The sequence below is a fragment of the Dendrobates tinctorius genome, unplaced genomic scaffold (assembly GCF_039654945.1).
Source record: "Dendrobates tinctorius isolate UK_male_01 unplaced genomic scaffold, ASM3965494v1 ptg000056l, whole genome shotgun sequence".
Classification (NCBI taxonomy): domain Eukaryota; kingdom Metazoa; phylum Chordata; class Amphibia; order Anura; family Dendrobatidae; genus Dendrobates; species Dendrobates tinctorius.
In genome coordinates this window covers 16700375-16721020 of record NW_027361724.1, presented here as the reverse complement: position 1 = coordinate 16721020, position 20646 = coordinate 16700375, and the positions used below count along the sequence as shown (strand labels likewise).

Genomic DNA, 20646 nt, shown 5'->3' with positions numbered 1-20646 from the left:
TGGCCGTTCACTGCATTTATGCCTCAACATTGCCTATTTCTTGGTGCTTATTCAAAAGAACTTAAACAGCACTTCTTGAAACTCCAGCTTGCTATAAAATCTTTGCCTGGGAGAGCATTTGCTGATGCTGTATGACTACCTTGATGCTGTGCTCAGTCTTCCTATGGTGTATAACTTGTGACCGGACATTGTCTTCCACAACCTCACCTTTCTAGAATTTGGCTGTTCCTCACCCAGTTTTAAGCCTCCTACACAACTGTTTCAGTTAAAGGGGAATTCAGATACCTATAAAGCCTTTTATAAATATCTATCTTTGTGCCTTGACCTCTTCTATAATTTGCATTACTATGAAATTCCTTACCATTCTCCCTATACAACCATCCCCTATATCTGTCTGTTTTTCTGTACAAATTTTACTTCTTATGTTTTACTTGAAGGAGAATCTCAAACAGGATAAGACAGGAGGATTCCCCTGCCTTCACTTCTGTGCATCCCCCCCCCACTGAAACAGCACGTCATCAGAGGGTGTGGCACCCTGGTCACTTACCACAGCTTCTGACCCTGCTATCCCCTGAATATGTCCTGGTTCAGGGGAGGTGATAGAGAAGTCACCGTAGCTTCAGTTGCCTCTGCCACATTTCTGTCCCTGCCCCTCCACATCTTCAGTGGCCTCCGCCACATTTCTGCCTGTTGTCCATGTCTTCAGTGGCCTTCGCTCACTTCATCGGTGCCCACATCTTCAGTGACCACCAACACGTTGCTGTCCCTGACGTCCACATCTTCAGGGTCTCCCGCAGCCCCTGCTTCTATCACAGTCTTCTCTTTCCCTGAACTGACACTTCATCAGGGTGCAGTGATAGAAGCAGGGTGAGTGACAGCAGTGAATCGTCGTCAGAGGGTGGCGTCCTGTTTCTATCTCTGCCCCCTGATGGCGATTCATTATAAGTATCAGACCACCCTTTAAGGACTGTGTTTCACCCTACATATGAAACGCTGAGGATTCTCCCGATTGGTGCACTTGGTTACTCAGACACCTCACTATAACGCCCTGACATTGTACAAGGGGAGAATTGATGCTGCTTTCAAGGAAACGTGTGGTCACCAAACACTGATGTGATTTACATTTCTTTTTTGTTCATTAACTTTGAATTTTGCTAACAGATAAAAGTAATCATGTCGTGAGCGTTATAGGGCTTTGATTTTACGTCCTTTATGGCGCCAGATAGCCGGCGGTCCGCAGAGCTCCTGTCTGGAGGCCTCTGACCACTGCTGTGGCTGCTGGATCAGTGTCCTGCGCGCTGATTGGCCCATCTTATGTGCATATATTAATATACATGCTTTATCGCCCACAATCCCCTATGTCTGTACTCGGCTCTATCAGGCAGTGCGGTTTATACACCTCCAATGTAATTCCTCAGTGGATCGCGGTCGGGCAGTGACAACAATGAGAGCCCATTGGTGCAGAGCAGACACGTGACTGTCCGTCCCACCAGTAGCGTGACGCATACTTGCTTGACAGATTGATCATCCAATCAGCGGCAGCCGGAGGCGGGTCTATTTGCCCTTTATGTATATATTCCCGGACTGTGCGCAGGCGCGGGGCAGGGACTCCTGATGGAAGAGAGCGAGCAGCAGGGGCCAGAGCGGGGAGTCGGGGGCGCCCCCAGAGTGGGTAAGCGCAGCTCTGCTGCAACGTCCGGGTACTAGTAGAGGGGGAGGACAGCACGGACTGTGGAGCTGCAGAGGAATGTAGTGAGGTAGTGTCACAGCTGGCAGAGAAGTGTCTGTTTCCTGGGGCGTCACTAGAGCAGTGCAGTCTGGTGCAGGGTATGGGCACAGGTGTGTGGTGATGATGTCGTATGGACATGTGACCAGAACAGCCAATCGCTGCGTGCAGCTGCGGTCATGTGACCACCATCCTGGCGTTAGTTACTGTACAATTCGTGGCTGACCGCCCCTGCGCCATCCTGCACTCCTCCCTAGGGGGCTTCTGACGGGGCCCAGGAGCAGCGCCCACACCGAGCTACAGACCATCACTGACGAGAACAAGCTCCCGCTGGAGGGTACAGGCAGCGCCTGATCTGGCAGAATCGTTTCAGAACTTTTTAATGTCGCCCAAAATGTGTACAGCGCCATCAAGATCGTGCGTGTCCAGGATTGGCATCCGCACCGTCGCAGCTACAGCCACAAAATTTTGCACAGTCACACGTCTGGACCCTGAGAGCATCATAGGCTATGTTGTGAGGCGAAATTTTAGCCCCGCGCGTTCCAATTCACAAAACAATTTTGCCCCTATCTACATAATGGGGAAAAAGTGAAAGGAAAAAAGTGTTGGAGGCAAATTGACAGCTGTCAGATGTGAACAAGGGGGACATAAAGAATGAGAGCGATGGCGCCAAAGAGTATACAGTTGCTAAGGTGGGGCCCTGACATGGGATACTCACCACACACGGAGATATGAACACACACACAAAAAATGCGCCTCACACTACCACGTGCTTCAGCACATATACCACCCTCAGCACATATTTCACCACACATACACCAACCTCGCCACATAAAAGTCCAAACACAGAAGTCGCCACTCAAAACTCGCCCCGCTGTCCCAGAGCTGTTTAAAAGACGAAAGCTGAGCTGTGATTGGTTGCTATCAGCAACAGTTTTCTTTGTAGACAGTTGTGGTAACTGAGGCCTATTATTCTTATCATTTCTATGGCGTTATCAGCCTTCTGTAAAGCTGGAAATAACACAATTTATTACCGTGCCAACACAGACCACCCTCTGACACAGACTGCAGGGGGAGCCCAGTATCACACAGGATAGGATTAGATACACTGCTCCGCCGTCAGTATCACACAAGATAGGATTAGATATATAGCTCAGCAGTCATTATCACACAGGAGAGGATTAGATGCACGTTTTTTGTGAAATATAATCATATTTTGTTATAACTAACCAAGTTGGTTACTATGCCCAGGCAACGCCGGGCTCTTCAGCTAGTATATAAATAAAAAGGAAAATAATGGGGCTGCAAAAGTGCGAACACCCTCTTATATATGGCTACTTCTGATCACAACCCCATTCACATTTACCCTCCTGTAACACAGTACCAGTGGTGTAACTAGAGTCCAAGGGGCCCAGTGCAAGATTTGGACCTACCCCTGTCCCCCATTCTGGCGCTGTTCTTTATTTATACTCCCCTTCCCCCCGCTCACTCACCATGCCATGTCCTCTTCTGAAGCCAGACACTAACTGCAGCGTGCAGGCTCAGGGGTGCATGATGCACCTGCCATGTACCCCCAGTCACACGCCTGCCAGCTTCAACTGCTGCCTTCTAAGGGTGTGTGCACACCGTACAGATTTTTGCAGCGGATTTGCCTCTCTGGATCCGCTGCAGATCCGCAAGCAATGTACAGTACTATGTTAGCCAATGGCTTTTAAAAACCGCAGTGCACATGCTGCGGATTTTTCCATACTGATTTGCTGCAGTTTTAAATTCGCAGCATGTCAATTCTTTCTACAGATTCTGCAGCGATTTGACACCTGTTCCATTGTACAGGTACCAAACCGCAGGAAAATCCACATATCACTTTACCTGCAAATCCACGCTGAAAAATCTGCAGCTCAATCCGCACTCTGTGCACTCACCCTAATTGCAGCACACAGACCCGGCAGGACTATGCGCAGCAATACATTTCAGCTGAACGTGCGTCCAAGGACACGCAGCCAGTTGGAGTTTGCATTGGCGTCAGTAGGCCTCTCGCCCGCTTGGTCGTGGCCTCATCAAATGCGATCATTATGCCCCTACATAGTAGTCCATTACACAACTGCCATCATTTACAGTGATTCTGATTAACTCCATACTCAGGTTAGCTGTGCTAGTAGGATTTGACATTCTCTTAATTGCATGTTACAGCACAAGCCATAGTTCATAAACAGCTTACAACACAGCAAAAGAATCTTAGTGTAGAAAGTTATGTCAGGACAAGGGTGCAAACATTTTTCCAAGGCAATAGATCTACCATGGAGTTTTGTGAAGATGTCATAAATTTGACACAATAGTGACATTACAAAGAACTAGATGTCCCTCAAAAATTAATGAAAAGACATGAAAAAAAAAAAGTGCTCCGAGAGGCTGCCAAGAGGCCTACAGCAACATTAAAGGAGCTGCAGGAATGTTTTGGCGTGTACTGCATGTGACAACAATCTCCCTTATTTTTCAAATGTCTAGCCTGTAGGGTATGGTGGTAAGACAGAAGCCTTTTCTTAAAAAAAAAAAAAATACCCTAGCCAGCCATGTTTTCTTAAAACCTACATGAGCTTTGCCAAAAGCATTAAGAAAAACATGTTACGATATGATGAGACCAAGTGTGAACTTTATGTCCATAATTCCAAAAACTGTGATTGGTGCAAAGCCAACTCTGCTCATCATCAAATGAACATCATACCCCCAGTAAAGTATGGTGGAGGTAGCATTATGCTTTGGGGTTGTATTTTGGCAGCTGGAACTGCGGCTTTAGTTAAGGTGGAAGATTTTTTTCAATAAAAAACGACACCATACGTACCTCCACATCAACAAAGGAATGGCTCCACCAGAAGGTCAAAGTTTTAGAATGGCCCAGACCTGAATCTAATTGAAAATCTGTTGACCTGAAGAGTGTGCTGCACACAGGAGATGGCCTCGCAGTGTGACTGATTTGGAGCTACTGCAAGGAAGAGTGGGTAATCATCAAAGTGCTAGTTTAATGCTGTGCATATTTATACATCCATTTTTTTTTTTTTTTTTTTTACACTCAAAGATGTCAGTTTCTTTCAATTGAATTGTACATATAATGGGCAACATTAAAAGGAAGAAAAAGTTCTGAAATTTTTTTCTCTACATGACAAAAAAAAAAAATGGCATTTTAACGGGTGTAGAATTTGCGGTAGGAGATTTAACCGTTGGCCGATGGCAATATGAGTGTGTTTACATTTAGTATGAATGGGGTGCAGGTAAGACCCCATACCCCTGCATAGTACTGTATGATTGTTGCAGATTTTTATTGTGGATGAATTTTTATACTTTTGTCTATAGGAACAGTATGTGAATGGCATATAAACCTCTCCCTCCAGTAGGTGACACTGGCCAAAATTATCCCAGGAAATGTAAATACAGTGGGGGAAAAAGTATTTAGTCAGCCACCAATTATGCAAGTCCTCCCACTTAAAAAGATGAGAGAGGCCTGTAATTGACATCATAGGTAGACCACAACTATGGGAGTCAAAATGAGAAAACAAAATCGAGATAATCACCTTGTCTGACTTTGCAAGAATTATTTTTAAAATTATGGTGGAAAATAATTATTTTGTCACCTAAAAACATGCAAGATTTCTGGCTTTCACAGACCTGTAACTTCTTTAAGAGGCTCCTCTGTCCTCCACTCAATGTCTGTAGTAATGGCACCTGTTTGAACTTATATCAGTATAAAAGACACCTGTCCACAACCACAGTCACACTCCAAACTCCACTATGGTGAAGACCAAAGAGCTGTTGAAGGACAGCAGAAACAAAATTTTAGCCCTGCACCAGGTTGGGAAGACTGAATCTGCAATAGGCAAGCAGCTTGGTGTGATGAAATCAACTGTGGGTGCAATAAGAAAATGGAAGACATACAAGACCTCTGATAATCTCCCTTGATCTAGGGCTCCACACAAGATCTCACCCCATGGAGTCAAAATGATCACAAGAAGGGTGAGCAAAAATCACAGAACCACACGAGGGGACCTAGTGAATGACCTGAATAGAACTGGGACCACCGTAACAAAGGCTACCATCAGTAACACACTATGCCGCCAGGGACTCAGATCCTGCAGTGCCAGACGTGTCCCCCTGCTTAAGCCAGTACATGTCCAGGACCGTCTGAAGTTTGCTAGAGAGCATTTAGATTATCCAGACGAGTATTGGGAGAATGTCATATGGTCTGATGAAACCAAAGTAGAACTGTTAGGTAGAAATAAAGCTCGTCGTGTTTGGAGGAGACAGAATGCTGAGTTGCATTCAAAGAACATCATACCTACTGTGAAGCATGGGGGTAGCAACATCATGCTTTGGGGCTGTTTCTCTGCTAAGAGACCAGGATGACTGATCTGTGTACATAAAAGAATGAATGGGACCATGTATCGTGAGATTTTGAGTGCAAACCTCCTTCCATCAGCAAAGGAATTGAAGATGAAACGTGGGTAGGTCTTTCAGCATAATAATGATCCTAAGCACACTGCCAGGGAAACGAAGGAGTGGCTTCGTAAGAAGCATATGAAGGTCCTGAAGTGGCCTAGTCAGTCTCCAGATCTCAACCCCATAGAAAACCTTTGGAGGGATTTGAAAGTCCGTGTTGCCCAACGACAGGCCCAAAACATCCCTGCTCTAGAGAAGATCAGCAAAGAGGAATGGGCCAACATACTACCAACAGTGTGTGCCATCCTTGTGAAGACTCAGAAAACATTTGACCTCTGTCGTTGCCAACAAAGGATATATAACAAAATATTGAGATGAAATTTTGTTAAATACCAAATACTTATTTTTCACCATAATTTGCAAAATAAATCTTGCCAAATCAGACAAGGTGATTTTCTGCATTTGTTTTCTTATTTTGACTCTCAAAGTTGTGGTCTACCTATGATGTCAATTACAGGCCTCTCTCATCTTTTTAAGTGGGAGAACTTACACAATTGGTGGCTGACTAAATACTCCCCCACCCCACTGTATATGATTAGTGAAGTTGTGCCGTACTCATGGTGATTGGCTGCATACGTAGAGGAACTCTAGGTTACCAATAATTACACAGTGTAACTGCACCTTAAAGTGCCCACAAGACCACTGCATAAAATGATTGCTTGTAGAATTGGAAACTTTAAAGAGTGTGGAAAGTTTCCTTAGTAAATTAGACTATGACATATGTACAATGACAAATGCAGAATCTCAAAATTGCACCGCAGGGCATTAAACCAGAGCAGCCAATATGTTCATTACTACAATAACATATGGCCAGTAGCACAGATGATTTATGTAAGTCAGGCTCATGTATGGTACAGACCCAACAGGATACACAGATGGGTCATAGCATTGTATAATGGGAACCTGGCAGACCCGGGAGACGGCTAAAGAAGTCATTTATCTTATTTGTGCTGCTCCTAGGTCTGGTATCTAGACTTGAGATAGCGGCTTTCTCCTTCCCTCCCTGCAGGACGTAACCTGAAGGCATGGCTGCATGATCAGTACTGCGACCATGATTTGGAGCAATGCCAGGACACACTGCTACATAACGCTGCCTGTGTGGGTGACATCGACACCCTGAGGACCCTGTTACAGGAGGAAAGGTTCCTGAGGTAAGGAATGTATGTAAAGCAAAGGAACATTTTTTTAGGGCTCGTCCTCACGACCGTACAAATCACATAAGTGCTAGTCCTTGTTTTGACAGACAGTGCTCGTCCCCATGTTATTTTACAGAGCTGTGCACATGTCTGACTATTTTCCTCTGCCTGAGTTAGTCATTGGGAAAAAAAAAATTGCAGCATGCAGAGTTACATTCAATTATTGGGTCGCACTCGGCCATTCAACAACACTGGACCGCAGAGAAGACTGATTTTCACAAACTGAATGGAGAAGGTGCAGAATTTTTTTTTTTTTTTTTTTTAATATAAGTTCCATATTTAGCGATCCTACAATTTTCTAAAGCACCACAACTATTTGACTCTTCAGGACCAGCCTTTTTGGCCCTTAAAGGAACCCTTCATGTCCCCAAACTAGGAGAAAATGAAGTGTATTTCTTCCCGAGAGTCACCGGCGTGCAGCCATAGAGGCGTGCACGGAGCAGCTACAGTCATTGCTCTGAGCATTGTGAGCGGTGGCTGTGAGCACGGCCCAGCACTTTGACAGCTTGCTCTGCACAAATGCGCTGCAGTGAGAACGGTCAAAGTTATGGGCCGTGCGCTCTTCTATGATAAAGCCAGCGGCTACTGGTAGAAATACAGTTAGTTTCCTCCCAATGACCAAACAAACTTTTTGTTATCACATTGCAGAAGATTTATTTCTTTTAACTGTTTTAGGATTTTTTTTCCTTTAGCTGCCAGTCTATCATGCTGGAAAGGGGTTTATTAATGTTCATCTCAGTGTTTTTCTTCACAATTCTTCAATTTAGTTGCCGGGATCAATTAATTGCCTCTTTCAGCGGGCAGTGCACTGGGCAGCAATAGAAGTTGTTTTTTATACGTTCCTGTGACTAACTATAATGGTGATCAAGTGCCCAGAAATGGACCTTATTGCATCTGTCATCACTGGGCACATGCTGGAGAAGACTGCCACATCGATAAGTCAGCGAGCAGGAATACGATGCTGCGTAGAAGCAGGACTTTAGATTTATATGGCAGCTGCTAGGGGTATGTGCTGATGACATGCAAGACTAAGCATTGTAGACGTCTAGGGGTTAACCCTGATCTCATAAGAATACCACAAGTGCACTTATTACACTTAGGCTTAGTTCACAAGTGTCACGGTCAAAGCATGGACCGCCACTCACGGACTGACTGCGGGTCTCCTGACCCAAGCTCAGCAGCCTCAGGCATAAGGCTACGGAGTCTGGAGACCTGCGGCCAGGCCGTGTGTCGCAGGCTGTGATCGGCCCATGACAGACTGATGAGTGAATGTAACCTTATAGTCATAGCAGATTTATGTGACATTTAAGGACTGTCGGAAACCGACAAAGTCTTGGACACTGCAATAACAGCAAAGGGGGAGAAATGCATGTAAAAAAAAATCTGACACCACATTCATCCAACTGAGCATCAGGACTGTAAGAAGGGTTGTGTGATGGTCTCCTGGCAAAACAAATAATGGCAGCTGTTTTTATTTATATATATTTTTTTAACTCTCTAAACGTCTATCTGTTCTGTTCCCCAGACGTATAAATGAGAAGTCCGTGTGGTGCAGTGGTTGGCTTCCCTGCTCTCCACTTCGTATTGCTGCCACTGCTGGCCACGCAGATTGTGTAGCCCTCCTTATTGACTTTGGGGCACAGTTGGAACTGGTGGATGTTAAGGGTCAAACACCCCTGTTTGTAGCCACAGAAAATGGACACTTAGACTGTGTGGAAGTTCTTCTAAAGGCTGGAGCCGACCCCAACGGAAGTCCACACAATCGGAGCTCACCTGTATACCATGCTGCACGTCTGGGCCACTCTGATATACTACAAGAACTAATTCGGTGAGCCTAGAGGCACAAATAGGTATATACAAGTCATATACACAACTTATCCTGCTAGATGAACCTATGAAGAAAATTAATGCTGGATGGTTGGAGAAATAGTAAAGCACTACTTTGCTCACATCAACTTTTTTGATTAATTTTTTTTAGGGTGCAGATAGGGTCTAGGTAGAAAACTATTCTGGCACGTCGGAATAACAAAAAACTATATCTTTAGTGGTCTAGTCTTTATGTGCAGGATATTGCAGTTGGGGGTGATCCAGAGAATACTCTGGAGCTCTGTGATATCTATATACTACACATAGTATTGCCATGTGATATGCCAGCCATGCCTCGTCCCCTCCTCTGTCTTGTGTCTGGCTGTAAGACAACTGGCTGCAGCAGAAGCCTCTCTGTTCTGCACTGTATACAGGTCACCAGCCAGAGATGGAACTGATCAGCAATAGATTAACCCTTGTGTTCTCTGCATAATTTTTATAAGACTGATTGACTCGTCCCAAATCATGCAGAAAATGCTGCAGACTAACAAACCTCTGAGGCAACTAGATTTCTTAATTTAAACATTTATTTCCTGTTTTTTTTGCTCCTTTTAAGAAAATGTCCAACTATTAAACAAATTCTGGCTGCTGTATGGCAATTATTTACCTGGTAAATTTTCTGCCACCCCAATGCTGATGCTCGTATTGTCCCCCAACAGTCTAGTTTCTATATTCCAGCATGTCAAGGTACATGATTGCTTCAGCCAGTGACCACAGCAGTGATGGCAGTATGTACGGCATGGGACCAGTGCGGCAGGTGATTGCTGCAGCAGTCGTGCTACACCATAAGGCATAGTCATTGTGACAATATTGAGTCCTTACGAGAGGAGTAGCTAGCACCTATGGTAGGCAGGACTGGGGAGTCGGTAAGCCAAACCACTGACTGACTCCACAGCACTGGTCACTACTGAGCATGTACATAAAGTGCAGCACAGATTCATCTACGACTCCACAGCACCGGTTACCACTGAGCCTGTACATAAAGTGCAGCACAGATTCATCTCACCTACGACTCCACAGCCCTGGTCACTACTGAGCCTGTACATAAAGTGCAGCACAGATTCATCTCATCTACGACTCCACAGCACTGGTCACTACTGAGCCTGTACATAAAGTGCAGCACAGATTCATCTCAACTACGACTCCACAGCACCGGTCAATACTGAGCATGTACATAAAGTGCAGCACAGATTCATCTCCACAGCACTGGTCACTACGGACCGTGTAAAGTGCAGCACAGATTCATCTCACCTACGATTCCACAGCACCGGTCACTACTGAGCATGTACATAAAGTGCAGCACAGATTCATCTCCACTATGACCCCACAGCACTGGTCACTCCTGAGCAGGTACATAAAGTGCAGCACAGATTCATCTCCACTACGACTCCACAGCACTGGTCACTACTGAGCATGGACAAAGTGCAGCACAGATTCATCTCATCTATGACTCCACAGCACCGGTCACTACTGAGCATGTACAGTTGTGGCCAAAAGTATTGACACCCCTGCAATTTTGTCAGATAATACTCAGTTTCTTCCTGAAAATGATTGCAAACACAAATTCTTTATCTTCATTTAATTTGTCTTAAATGAAAAAAAAACACAAAAAGAACTGTCCTAAAGCCAAATTGGATATAATTCCACACCAAACATAAAAGAGGGTGGACAAAAGTATTGGCACTGTTTGAAAAATCGTGATGCTTCTCTAATTTGTGTAATTAACAGCACCTGTAACTTACCTGTGGCACCTAACAGGTGTTGGCAATAACTAAATCACACTTGCAGCCAGTTGACATGGATTAAAGTTGACTCAACCTCTGTCCTGTGTCCTTGTGTGTACCACATTGAGCATGGAGAAAAGAAAGAAGACCAAAGAACTGTCTGGGGACTTGAGAAACCAAATTGTGAGGAAGCATGAGCAATCTCAAGGCTACAAGTCCATCTCCAAAGACCTGAATGTTCCTGTGTCTACCGTGCGCAGTGTCATCAAGAAGTTTAAAGCCCATGGCACTGTGGCTAACCTCCCTAGATGTGGACGGAAAAGAAAAATTGACAAATTTCAGCGCAAGATTGTGCGGATGTTGGATAAAGAACCTCGACTAACATCCAAACAAGTTCAAGCTGCCCTGCAGTCCAAGGGTACAACAGTGTCAACCCGTACTATCCGTCGGCATCTGAATGAAAAGGGACTGTATGGTAGGAGACCCAGGAAGACCCCACTTCTTACCCCGAGACATTAAAAAGCCAGAATGGAGTTTGCCAAAACTTATCTGAAAAAGCCTAAAATGTTTTGGAAGAATATTCTCTGGTCAGATGAGACAAAAGTAGAGCTTTGGGGGAAAGGCATCAACATAGAGTTTACAGGAGAAAAAAAGAGGCATTCAAAGAAAAAAACACTGTCCCTACATTCAAACATGGCGGAGGTTCCCTGATGTTCTGGGGTTGCTTTGCTGCCTCTGGCACTGGACTGCTTGACCGTGTGCATGGCTTATGAAGTCTGAAGACTACCAAATTTTGCAGCATAATGTAGGGCCCAGTGTGAGAAAGCTGGGTCTCCCTCAGAGGTCATGGGTCTTCCAGCAGGACAATGACCCAAAACACAAGAAGAATGGTCTAAAATTCCAGCAGAGCATTGTAAGAAACTCATTGATGGTTACCGGAAGCGGTTGGTCGCAGTTATTTTGGCTAAAGGCTGTGCAACCAAGTATTAGGCTGAGGGTGCCAATACTTTTGTCTGGCCAATTTTTGGAGTTTTGTGTGAAATGATCAATGTTTTGCTTTTTGCTTCATTCTCTTGTGTTTTTTCATTTAAGACAAATTAAATGAAGATAATACCAAAGAATTTGTGATTGCAATCATTTTCAGGAAGAAACTGAGTTATCTGACAAAATTGCAGGGGTGTCAATACTTTTGGCCACAACTGTACATAAAGTGCAGCACAGAGTCATCTCCACTGTGACTCCACAGCACCGGTCACTACTGAGCATGTACATAAAGTGAAGCACAGATTCATTTCATCTACGACCCCACAGCATCGGTCACTACTGAGCATGTACATAAAGTGCAGCACAGATTCATCTCCACTACGACTCCACAGCACCGGTCACTACTGAGCATGTACACAAAGTGCAGCACAGATTCATTTCCACTAAAAGCCCAGATCCTTAGATCATTTTTTTAACTTTCCCAAATTATTATGAAAACATTTATAGCACATCTTGCGCAGAACTACCGAACCCAATTATATAATGTCTAAGTCGGTCCATTTTACACAGACTTTGACTCCACCAAAATGGACACTGACTCCAAGTCCACAGCCCTGATGGTAGGGGCAAAACACATCCGAGTTGGCTTCTAACTTAGGTCACCATATTTACCACTACAGTGATGCTCCCTAATCATAGTGGGTAAAAGGGATCTCAGCAGAGGACCGTGCGGTTACTGAATTTAAATTACGGTACTCTACAGTAATATATACACTTAGTGCTTCACAGAATAATAATGTCCATCACTGTACCCTTCACATAGTAAAATTGCACCCTAAAAAATATGAATCCCTTCTGGGAGTGCCCAAGAAAGTAATAGTGCTCACATTTTCCCCCCTTTGAAAGTAATAATGACTCCTGTGTGCTCCTTTGACAGTTGCAATCTGGAGTGCCTCTACCTTTACTAATATTGCCCTCCAGCAAGTAGATTAAAAACATGCACACCCCCACACAGTATGATGCTCCCACGGCCCTCCCCCACACAGTATGATGCTCCCACTGCCCACCCCCACACAGTATGATGCTCCCACGGCTCACCCCCACACAGTAAGATGCTCCCACGGCCCATCCCCGCACAGTATGATTCTCCCACGGTCCACCCCCGCACAGTATGATGCTCCCACGGTCCACCCCCGCACAGTATGATGCTCCCACGGCCCCCGCACACAGTATGATGCTCCCACGGCCCCCGCACACAGTATGATGCTCCCACGGCTCACCCCCACACAGTATGATGCTCCCACAGCCCACCCCCACACAATAAGATGCTCCCACAGCCCATCCCCGCAGAGTATGATTCTCCCACGGTCCACCCCCGCACAGTATGATGCTCCCACGGCCCCCCCACACAGTATGATGCTCCCACGGCTCACCCCCACACAGTAAGATGCTCCCACAGCTCACCCCCATACAGTATGATGCTCCCACGGCCCCCCCACACAGTATGATGCTCCCACAGCTCACCCCCACACAGTATGATGCTCCCACAGCCCACCCCCACACAGTATGATGCTCCCTACAAATTTGACTCATAAAGCAATAAATATTAGTTGTCAGTGAGGGCTATAGGCTTACCCTTTTTTTCTTTTCTACAGATATGGAGCAGATGTGGATGTTGACCGTCAACTGTTATCTGGGTCTGGTTCTACAAGAACTCTAACATCATTAACCTGCACCCCACTGTACATAAGTGCAGCCTACGACAACCTTCGGTGCTTCCACCTCTTACTACAGGCTGGTGCCAATCCTGATTACAACAGTTGGAGTCCAGTGTGTGAAGCACACCTGGCACGGTCATCTCCATGTTGCCTGCTTGAAGCAGTTCTACGTCATGGTTGTGACAAGCAGTTTGTTCAGCTGCTCATTGACTTTGGAGCAAATTTAAATGTATTGCGCAGGGAACCAACCTGTGGAGAGCATGCCCGAAAGAAAGTGAACCCAGAGGCCTTAGAAGTCTTCAGAGAAGCAAAATGTGCGTCCAGCATTAAAACATGGGTCTTATTTTACAATGTGACGTAATAGAAAACACAAGGTAGACATGTACACCGAGCGGCATACTGAAATAATTCCGACATGATTGAATGTGAAATTTCACCCTGCACCCTTGTTCCCTTCTCATCACCAATTAACGTACATCCATTTTGAAATAAGACATAACATTATTAGTAAGGCCCCAATTCATTAGGAAACTAGGGTAAACTCGATGAAAAGTCATCAAATTTTTGCTGCACTGAACATTTTGCAACTTTTGGCCTTTTCATACCTGTCCCAACCAGGTCTGCCCAATTCTATTTTTTCTTTAAAGTAGGCAGAGCTCAACAGCGCATCGCCAAGCGCAGCCAGTAACTTATGACAGATGTAAGCCAGTCACTACCTGGAGGAACATTTCTGCCGATGGCACACTGCAGTTGAAAGATGTCCCCAATAGTGATGAGCGAGTGTGATCAGATAAGGTGTTATCCGAGCATGCTCGAGCGCTAATAGAGCATCTTCAGCGTGCTCGAATACTATGTTCATGTCGACGCGGTTGCATGTCTCGCGACTGTTCGGCAGCCGCAACACATGCAGGGATTACCTGTTAGTCAATTCCTGCATGTGTTGCGTTTGTTGAATAGCCCCGAGACATGCAGCCGCGGGCACTTGAACATAGTATTAGGGCACGCCGAAGATGCTCTATTAGCACTTGGCATGCTCGCATAACACATTTTCTGAGCTCGCTTATCACTAGTGCCCAATTCACTGGGAGGGGCATAGCTCTTAAATGAAAGGAGCACTGGAGTACAATGCACCAAATTTATTAAGACTGGTGTGCCATTAATCAGGGCCGAAATATTTACTCAACAGGTTTTCAGTACGCTGTATCCCACTTCCTCCACATGGACTGCCATGACATGAAAACTGAAGGTGTAAACACTCAGGCTTGCTGTACTGTGCCCAGTAGGTGCAGAGATCAGGGCTATCTGTCATTACATTTCACAGGACAAGGCGTGTTCTTTAGTTCTCCTGCATAATGCGTCCTGCTTCTGATTGGTCAGCGTCATTCAGGGGGAAAAATGTAGACGCCTTAGAAAAATATCTGGTAATGCGCAGCTGGGCTTATAAACTAGAATTTATAGTTTTGAATGCCAATATTTCCACAACAAAGAGACATTAAAAACTATGTTTTATTCAACCATGCAGCCACTTTTCCACAGTGTGAACAATTTAATATTCTCAAACTGGTGAAAGACGACTTATACTGCATGTATGCCCATGGTTTTAAGTATGCGCCTGACAGTGGGATTCTCAGTTATCCATCCACCATTTTAAACTTAACGTAAAAAGAAAAAAATATATATCAAATGGTCTGCTATTTTTTTTCAATGGCCTACTGTATAGAAAAGCTGTCTATGCAGTAAAACAAACTGTATGCAGATACACACCTGCCAGACAGAGGCCTTAAAGAACACACATTTGGCCTCAGTTTAGTGAATGGGAGTAAGACAGCAGTGCCTGGCGGCTTCTCATGTGCTATAACGGGAACCTGTCACCATGAAAATTCAGTTTATTCTTCGGCCCCATGTTCTAGAGCAGGCGGAGAAGCAGATTGATATATAGTTTTGTGTGAAACAATTCAGTATAACCTTTTATTTTAAACATTTAATTTTCTGCTGTTTCTGGGATTTTGGGTCCAGTGGGCAGTCATATCAGTGACTGACAGCTTTGTATAAGTGCGCCGGATAAAGCTGTCAGTCACTGATTGGACCGCCCACTGGACCCAAAATCCCACAAAGAGCAGAACTTTAAATGGTAAAAACACAGGATTATACTGAATCTTTTCCCACAAAACTACAGTTGTGGCCAAAAGTATTGACACCCCTGCAATTCTGTCAGATAATACTCAGTTTCTTCCTGAAAATGATTGCAAACAAATTCTTTGGTATTATTATCTTCATTTAATTTGTCTTAAATGAAAAAACACAAAAAGAATTGTCCTAAAGCCAAATTGGATATAATTCCACACCAAACATAAAAAAGATGGTGGACAAAAGTATTGGCACTGTTCGAAAAATCATGTGATGTTTCTCTAATTTGTGTAATTAACAGCACCTGTAACTTACCTGTGGCACCTAACAGGTGTTGGCAATAACTAAATCACGCTTGCAGCCAGTTGACATGGATTAAAGTTGACTCAACCTGTGTCCTTGTGTGTACCACATTGAGCATGGAGAAAAGAAAGAAGACCAAAGAACTGTCTGAGGACTTGAGAAACCAAATTGTGAGGAAGCATGAGCAATCTCAAGGCTACAAGTCCATCTCCAAAGACCTGAATGTTCCTGTGTCTACCGTGCGCAGTGTCAGCAAGAAGTTTAAAGCCCATGGCACTGTGGCTAACCTCCCTAGATGTGGACGGAAAAGAAAAATTGACAAGAGATTTCAACGCAAGATTGTGCGGATGTTGGATAAAGAACCTCGACTAACATCCAAACAAGTTCAAGCTGCCCTACACTACAGTCCGAGGGTACAACAGTGTCAACCCGTACTATCCGTCGGCGTCTGAATGAAAAGGGACTGTATGGTAGGAGACCCAGGAAGACCCCACTTCTTACCCCGAGACATAAAAAAGCCAGGCTGGAGTTTGCCAAAACTTACCTGAAAAAGCCTAAAACGTTTTGGAAGAATGTTCTCTGGTCAGATGAGACAAAAGTAGAGCTTTTTGGGCAAAGGCATCAACATAGAGTTTACAGGAGAAAAAAAAAAAAAGGCATTCAAAGAAAAGAACACGGTCCCTACAGTCAAACATGGCGAAGGTTCCCTGATGTTTTGGGGTTGCTTTGCTGCCTCTGGCACTGGACTGCTTGACCGTGTGCATGACATTATGAAGTCTGAAGACTACCAACAAATTTTGCAGCATAATGTAGGGCCCAGTGTGAGAAAGCTGGGTCTCCCTCAGAGGTCATGGGTCTTCCAGCAGGACAATGACCCAAAACACACTTCAAAAAGACTAGAAAATGGTTTGAGAGAAAGCACTGGAGACTTCTAAGGTGGCCGGCAATGAGTCCAGACCTGAATCCCATAGAACACCTGTGGAGAGATCTGAAAATGGCAGTTTGGAGAAGGCACCCTTCAAATATCAGGGACCTGGAGCAGTTTGCCAAAGAAGAATGGTCTAAAATTCCAGCAGAGCATTGTAAGAAACTCATTGATGGTTACCGGAAGCGGTTGGTCGCAGTTATTTTGGTTAAAGGTTGTGCAACCAAGTATTAGGCTGAGGGTGCCAATACTTTTGTCTGGTCCATTTTTGGAGTTGTGTGTGAAATGATCAATGTTTTGCTTTATTCTCTTTTGTGTTTTTTTTCATTTAAGACAAATTAAATGAAGATAATAATACCAAAGAATTTGTGTTTGCAATCATTTTCAGGAAGAAACTGAGTATTATCTGACAGAATTGCAGGGGTGTCAATACTTTTGGCCACAACTGTATATATCAATCAACTCCACTCCTCCTGCTCTATAGCATGGTGCCTGCAGATTAAACTTCTTTTTCATGGTGACAAGTTCCCTTTAAACTGTAAAGTAGTCTTCAGAGATGTACCGGTTTCTACAGCTAGTTTCGTGTTATTCATTTGGCTGAAAAATAATAAACAGCAAATTTTTGAAATATTTAAATCTAGATTTGTGCTCTCTATTGCAGGTCTTCCCCGCACCTTGTCCAGTCTGTGTCGTATTGCAGTGAGGAGAACGATGGGAAAACAAAGACTTTACTCTATTAGCAGCCTTCCTGTTGCACCTCGTGTGATACAATTCCTTCTCTATGAGCAGTAACACAACGTGAAGCTGCAGTCACACGTCTTCCTGACAAGCTGAAGGGAATGCATGGGTCTGTTCTCTGCAGGAAGACGTCTCATGCATGGTGTGAGTGTCTTACTCCAACACCTCGATCCTCGCCTGCCGTTTACTTTCTTCACGTGGCTTTCTCAGCCATTCTGCATTATGACACTGCCATGATCAATAACTGCAGGTTACCTGCATTGTCTATTGGAAGCCTGGACTCCATATACTTTATCTTAATAGATAACAAGGAGTTTTCTGCTATCTCTATTTGATACGGGCGGGAGGGATTAGCTAATCACTGGGAATCTCGTATTCTGCTGGTCAGTTTGACATTTAAGCACCTGATTCATTGAGACTGGCATATTGAATACCAGTGTTGTTGCGCTGGAGTAAAATACAGTGGCTTGCCAAAATATTCACCCCAATGGGCTTTTTGCCTATCTTGTTACATTACAACTTGTGTTCAAATATTTTTTAATCCAATTTTTCTGTGATGCATCAGCACTAAATAGTCTAAGTTGGTGAAATGAGAAAAATATAAGCAGAAACTAATTTATGGGATCAAATAACTAAAAATTGGCATGTGCATATGTATTCACCCTTTTTGCGATGAAGCCTCTAAAAATTTATGGTGCAAGGAATTACCTTCATAAGCCACATGCTTAGCTACAGGACGTCCTCCTGTGTGCATTCTAAGTGTCACATGTCTGTCACTGTATACCCTTTACCTTTTTGAAAGGCCACAGAGGCTGCAGCATCATTAAATAAGAGTCACCACTAACCAAACAACACCATGAAGACCATGGAGAACTTCAAACAATTCAGGGACAAAGTTGTTGAGAAGTACAAGTCTGGGTTGGGTTCTAAACAAATGTTCAAATCTCTAATGAGTTCCCGGAGCACCATCAAATCCATTATCAAATGGAAAGAACATGGTACCACAACTAACTTGCCAAGAGAGGGCTGCCCACCAAAACTCTCAGCCCGAGCAAGGAGAGTATTAATCAGAGAGGCAGCACAGAGACCAAACATAACCCTGAAGTAGCTGCAGAGGTCCCAAGCAGATACTGGAGTATCTGTCCATACGACCACAATAAGATGTACACTCCATATATGTGGCATTTATGGAAGAATGGGGAGATAAAAACCTTTATTTACACACAATTGTAAGGCTCATTTTAAGTCTGCCAAATAACGTGGCAGACTCCCAAATGTATAAAGGAAGGTGCTGTGGTCAGGTAAGACCAAAACTGAACTTTTTGGCCACCAAAAGGTAGATGCTGTGTGTGGCATCAAACAGTACAGCTCATCACCCCAAGAACACCATTCTCACAGTGAAACATGGTAGCAGCATCACGCTGTAGGGATGTTTTTAAGCAGCAGTGACAGGGAAAACAGGCCTAGTCGAGGTGAAGATGGATGTTGTGATATACAGGGATATTCTTGAGCAAAACCTACTTCAGTCTGTCTGTGATTTGAGACTGGGACAGAGGTTCACCTTCCAACAAGACAATGACCCAAATCATACTGCTAAAAGCAACACTTGAGTGATTTAAGGGAAAAATGTGTAAATGTTTTGGCGTGGCCTAGTCAAAGCCCAGACCTTAATCCAGCTGAGAATCTGTGGTCAGACTTGAAGTTTGCTGTTCACCAGAGGAAACAATCTAACTTGAAAGAACTGGATCAGTTTTGTTTTGAGGAATGGGTAAAAATCTCAGTGGCAAAATGTGGAAAGCTCAGAGACTTATCCAAAGCAGCTGTAATTGCTGCAAATGGAGGCTCTACAAAGTACTGACTTTAGAGGGTAAATAGTTATGCACACTAACGTTTTCAGTTACTTTTTGTCTCATTCGTGGTTTGCTTCACAATAAAAAAATATGTTCACAGTTGTAGCCGTGTTCTTTACATGAACTGATGCAAACTCTCAAAAAAAAAAATCAATGAAATTCCAGGTTGGATGTGAGGTAAAAAAAAATGCCAATGGGGGGTGAATGCTTTTGCAAAGTTACCGTAGAATAAATTTATAAGTATTTTTAAGCTGTTGTGCACCACTGTGAGAAAGGTACTAGTACATTTCTCGTGTAATTTATTTCACTTTTGTGAATGATGAATTTGCTGGCTGTCTTCTGGAGAAGCTCTTCTCAATTGGCCCTCCAAAAAAAGTGGGTTGAGCTGGGCAGGACTGGCATATATGAAGCAAATGTCACAATTTTTTGCACAACTATAAGTGGCACAAAAATGTTACCAACATTTCAAAAAGTTTTAATCCACAATTCTATATAAAACTGACGAATAAGGGTTTTAAAAGTATGTGCACACTGAGCTTTTTGACAAATTATTTTTTTAGGCATGGGTTTGCTCCAAAAAACACCTGAAAAATAAAAGATCACTGGAAATAATTCTTATAAGACTTATCCAAATAATTTCTATTGTACAACCACTTTGCTGTTTATATGTTCAGGATTTTAAGTGATTTTTTTCCCACTTCAGGAATTTAAAAAACTTGTCGGAAAAAAAGTAAGCGCAGATCACTTGCCTGAAGCGGCTCCTTATGGAATCCGCTCCGAAATAGGCTTTGTCCAATCAAAAGGGTGCAAACAATCTTCAGGAGAAAATCTGTTCGTAAACTGTTCAAAGCCTGCTTCAGGAAACAAAAAAACTTCCCTAAAGTAGGAGCGTACCCTGAAGCAACTTCCACTAGAAAACTCAAGAGGTTTAGTCTAATGCCGATACGTCGCTCCTGTTGGGAAAGGGAAATCCCAAAAGGGTCATGAACTATTTATTTTAG

General features: G+C 43.9%; 1 protein-coding gene across 3 annotated transcripts; it reads left to right on the top strand.

Annotated features, from left to right (window-relative positions):
- Nucleotides 1-1577: 1577 nt before the first annotated feature.
- ASB1 (ankyrin repeat and SOCS box containing 1) lies at nt 1578-19747 on the top strand. Of its 3 annotated transcripts, none has more exons than XM_073577553.1 (5): nt 1578-1672; nt 7224-7365; nt 8936-9238; nt 13640-14016; nt 17719-19747. In XM_073577553.1, the coding sequence occupies exons 1-5, from the start codon at nt 1615-1617 to the stop codon at nt 17847-17849; spliced, it is 1011 nt and encodes a 336-aa protein (XP_073433654.1). In that variant the 5' UTR covers nt 1578-1614; the 3' UTR covers nt 17850-19747. The 3 variants fall into 3 exon arrangements, with proteins under 3 accessions (XP_073433654.1, XP_073433655.1, XP_073433656.1); XM_073577554.1 differs by having other exon boundaries at nt 13640-14076; nt 17719-17850; XM_073577555.1 differs by lacking the exon at nt 8936-9238.
- The last annotated feature ends 899 nt before the right edge of the window (nt 19748-20646 follow it).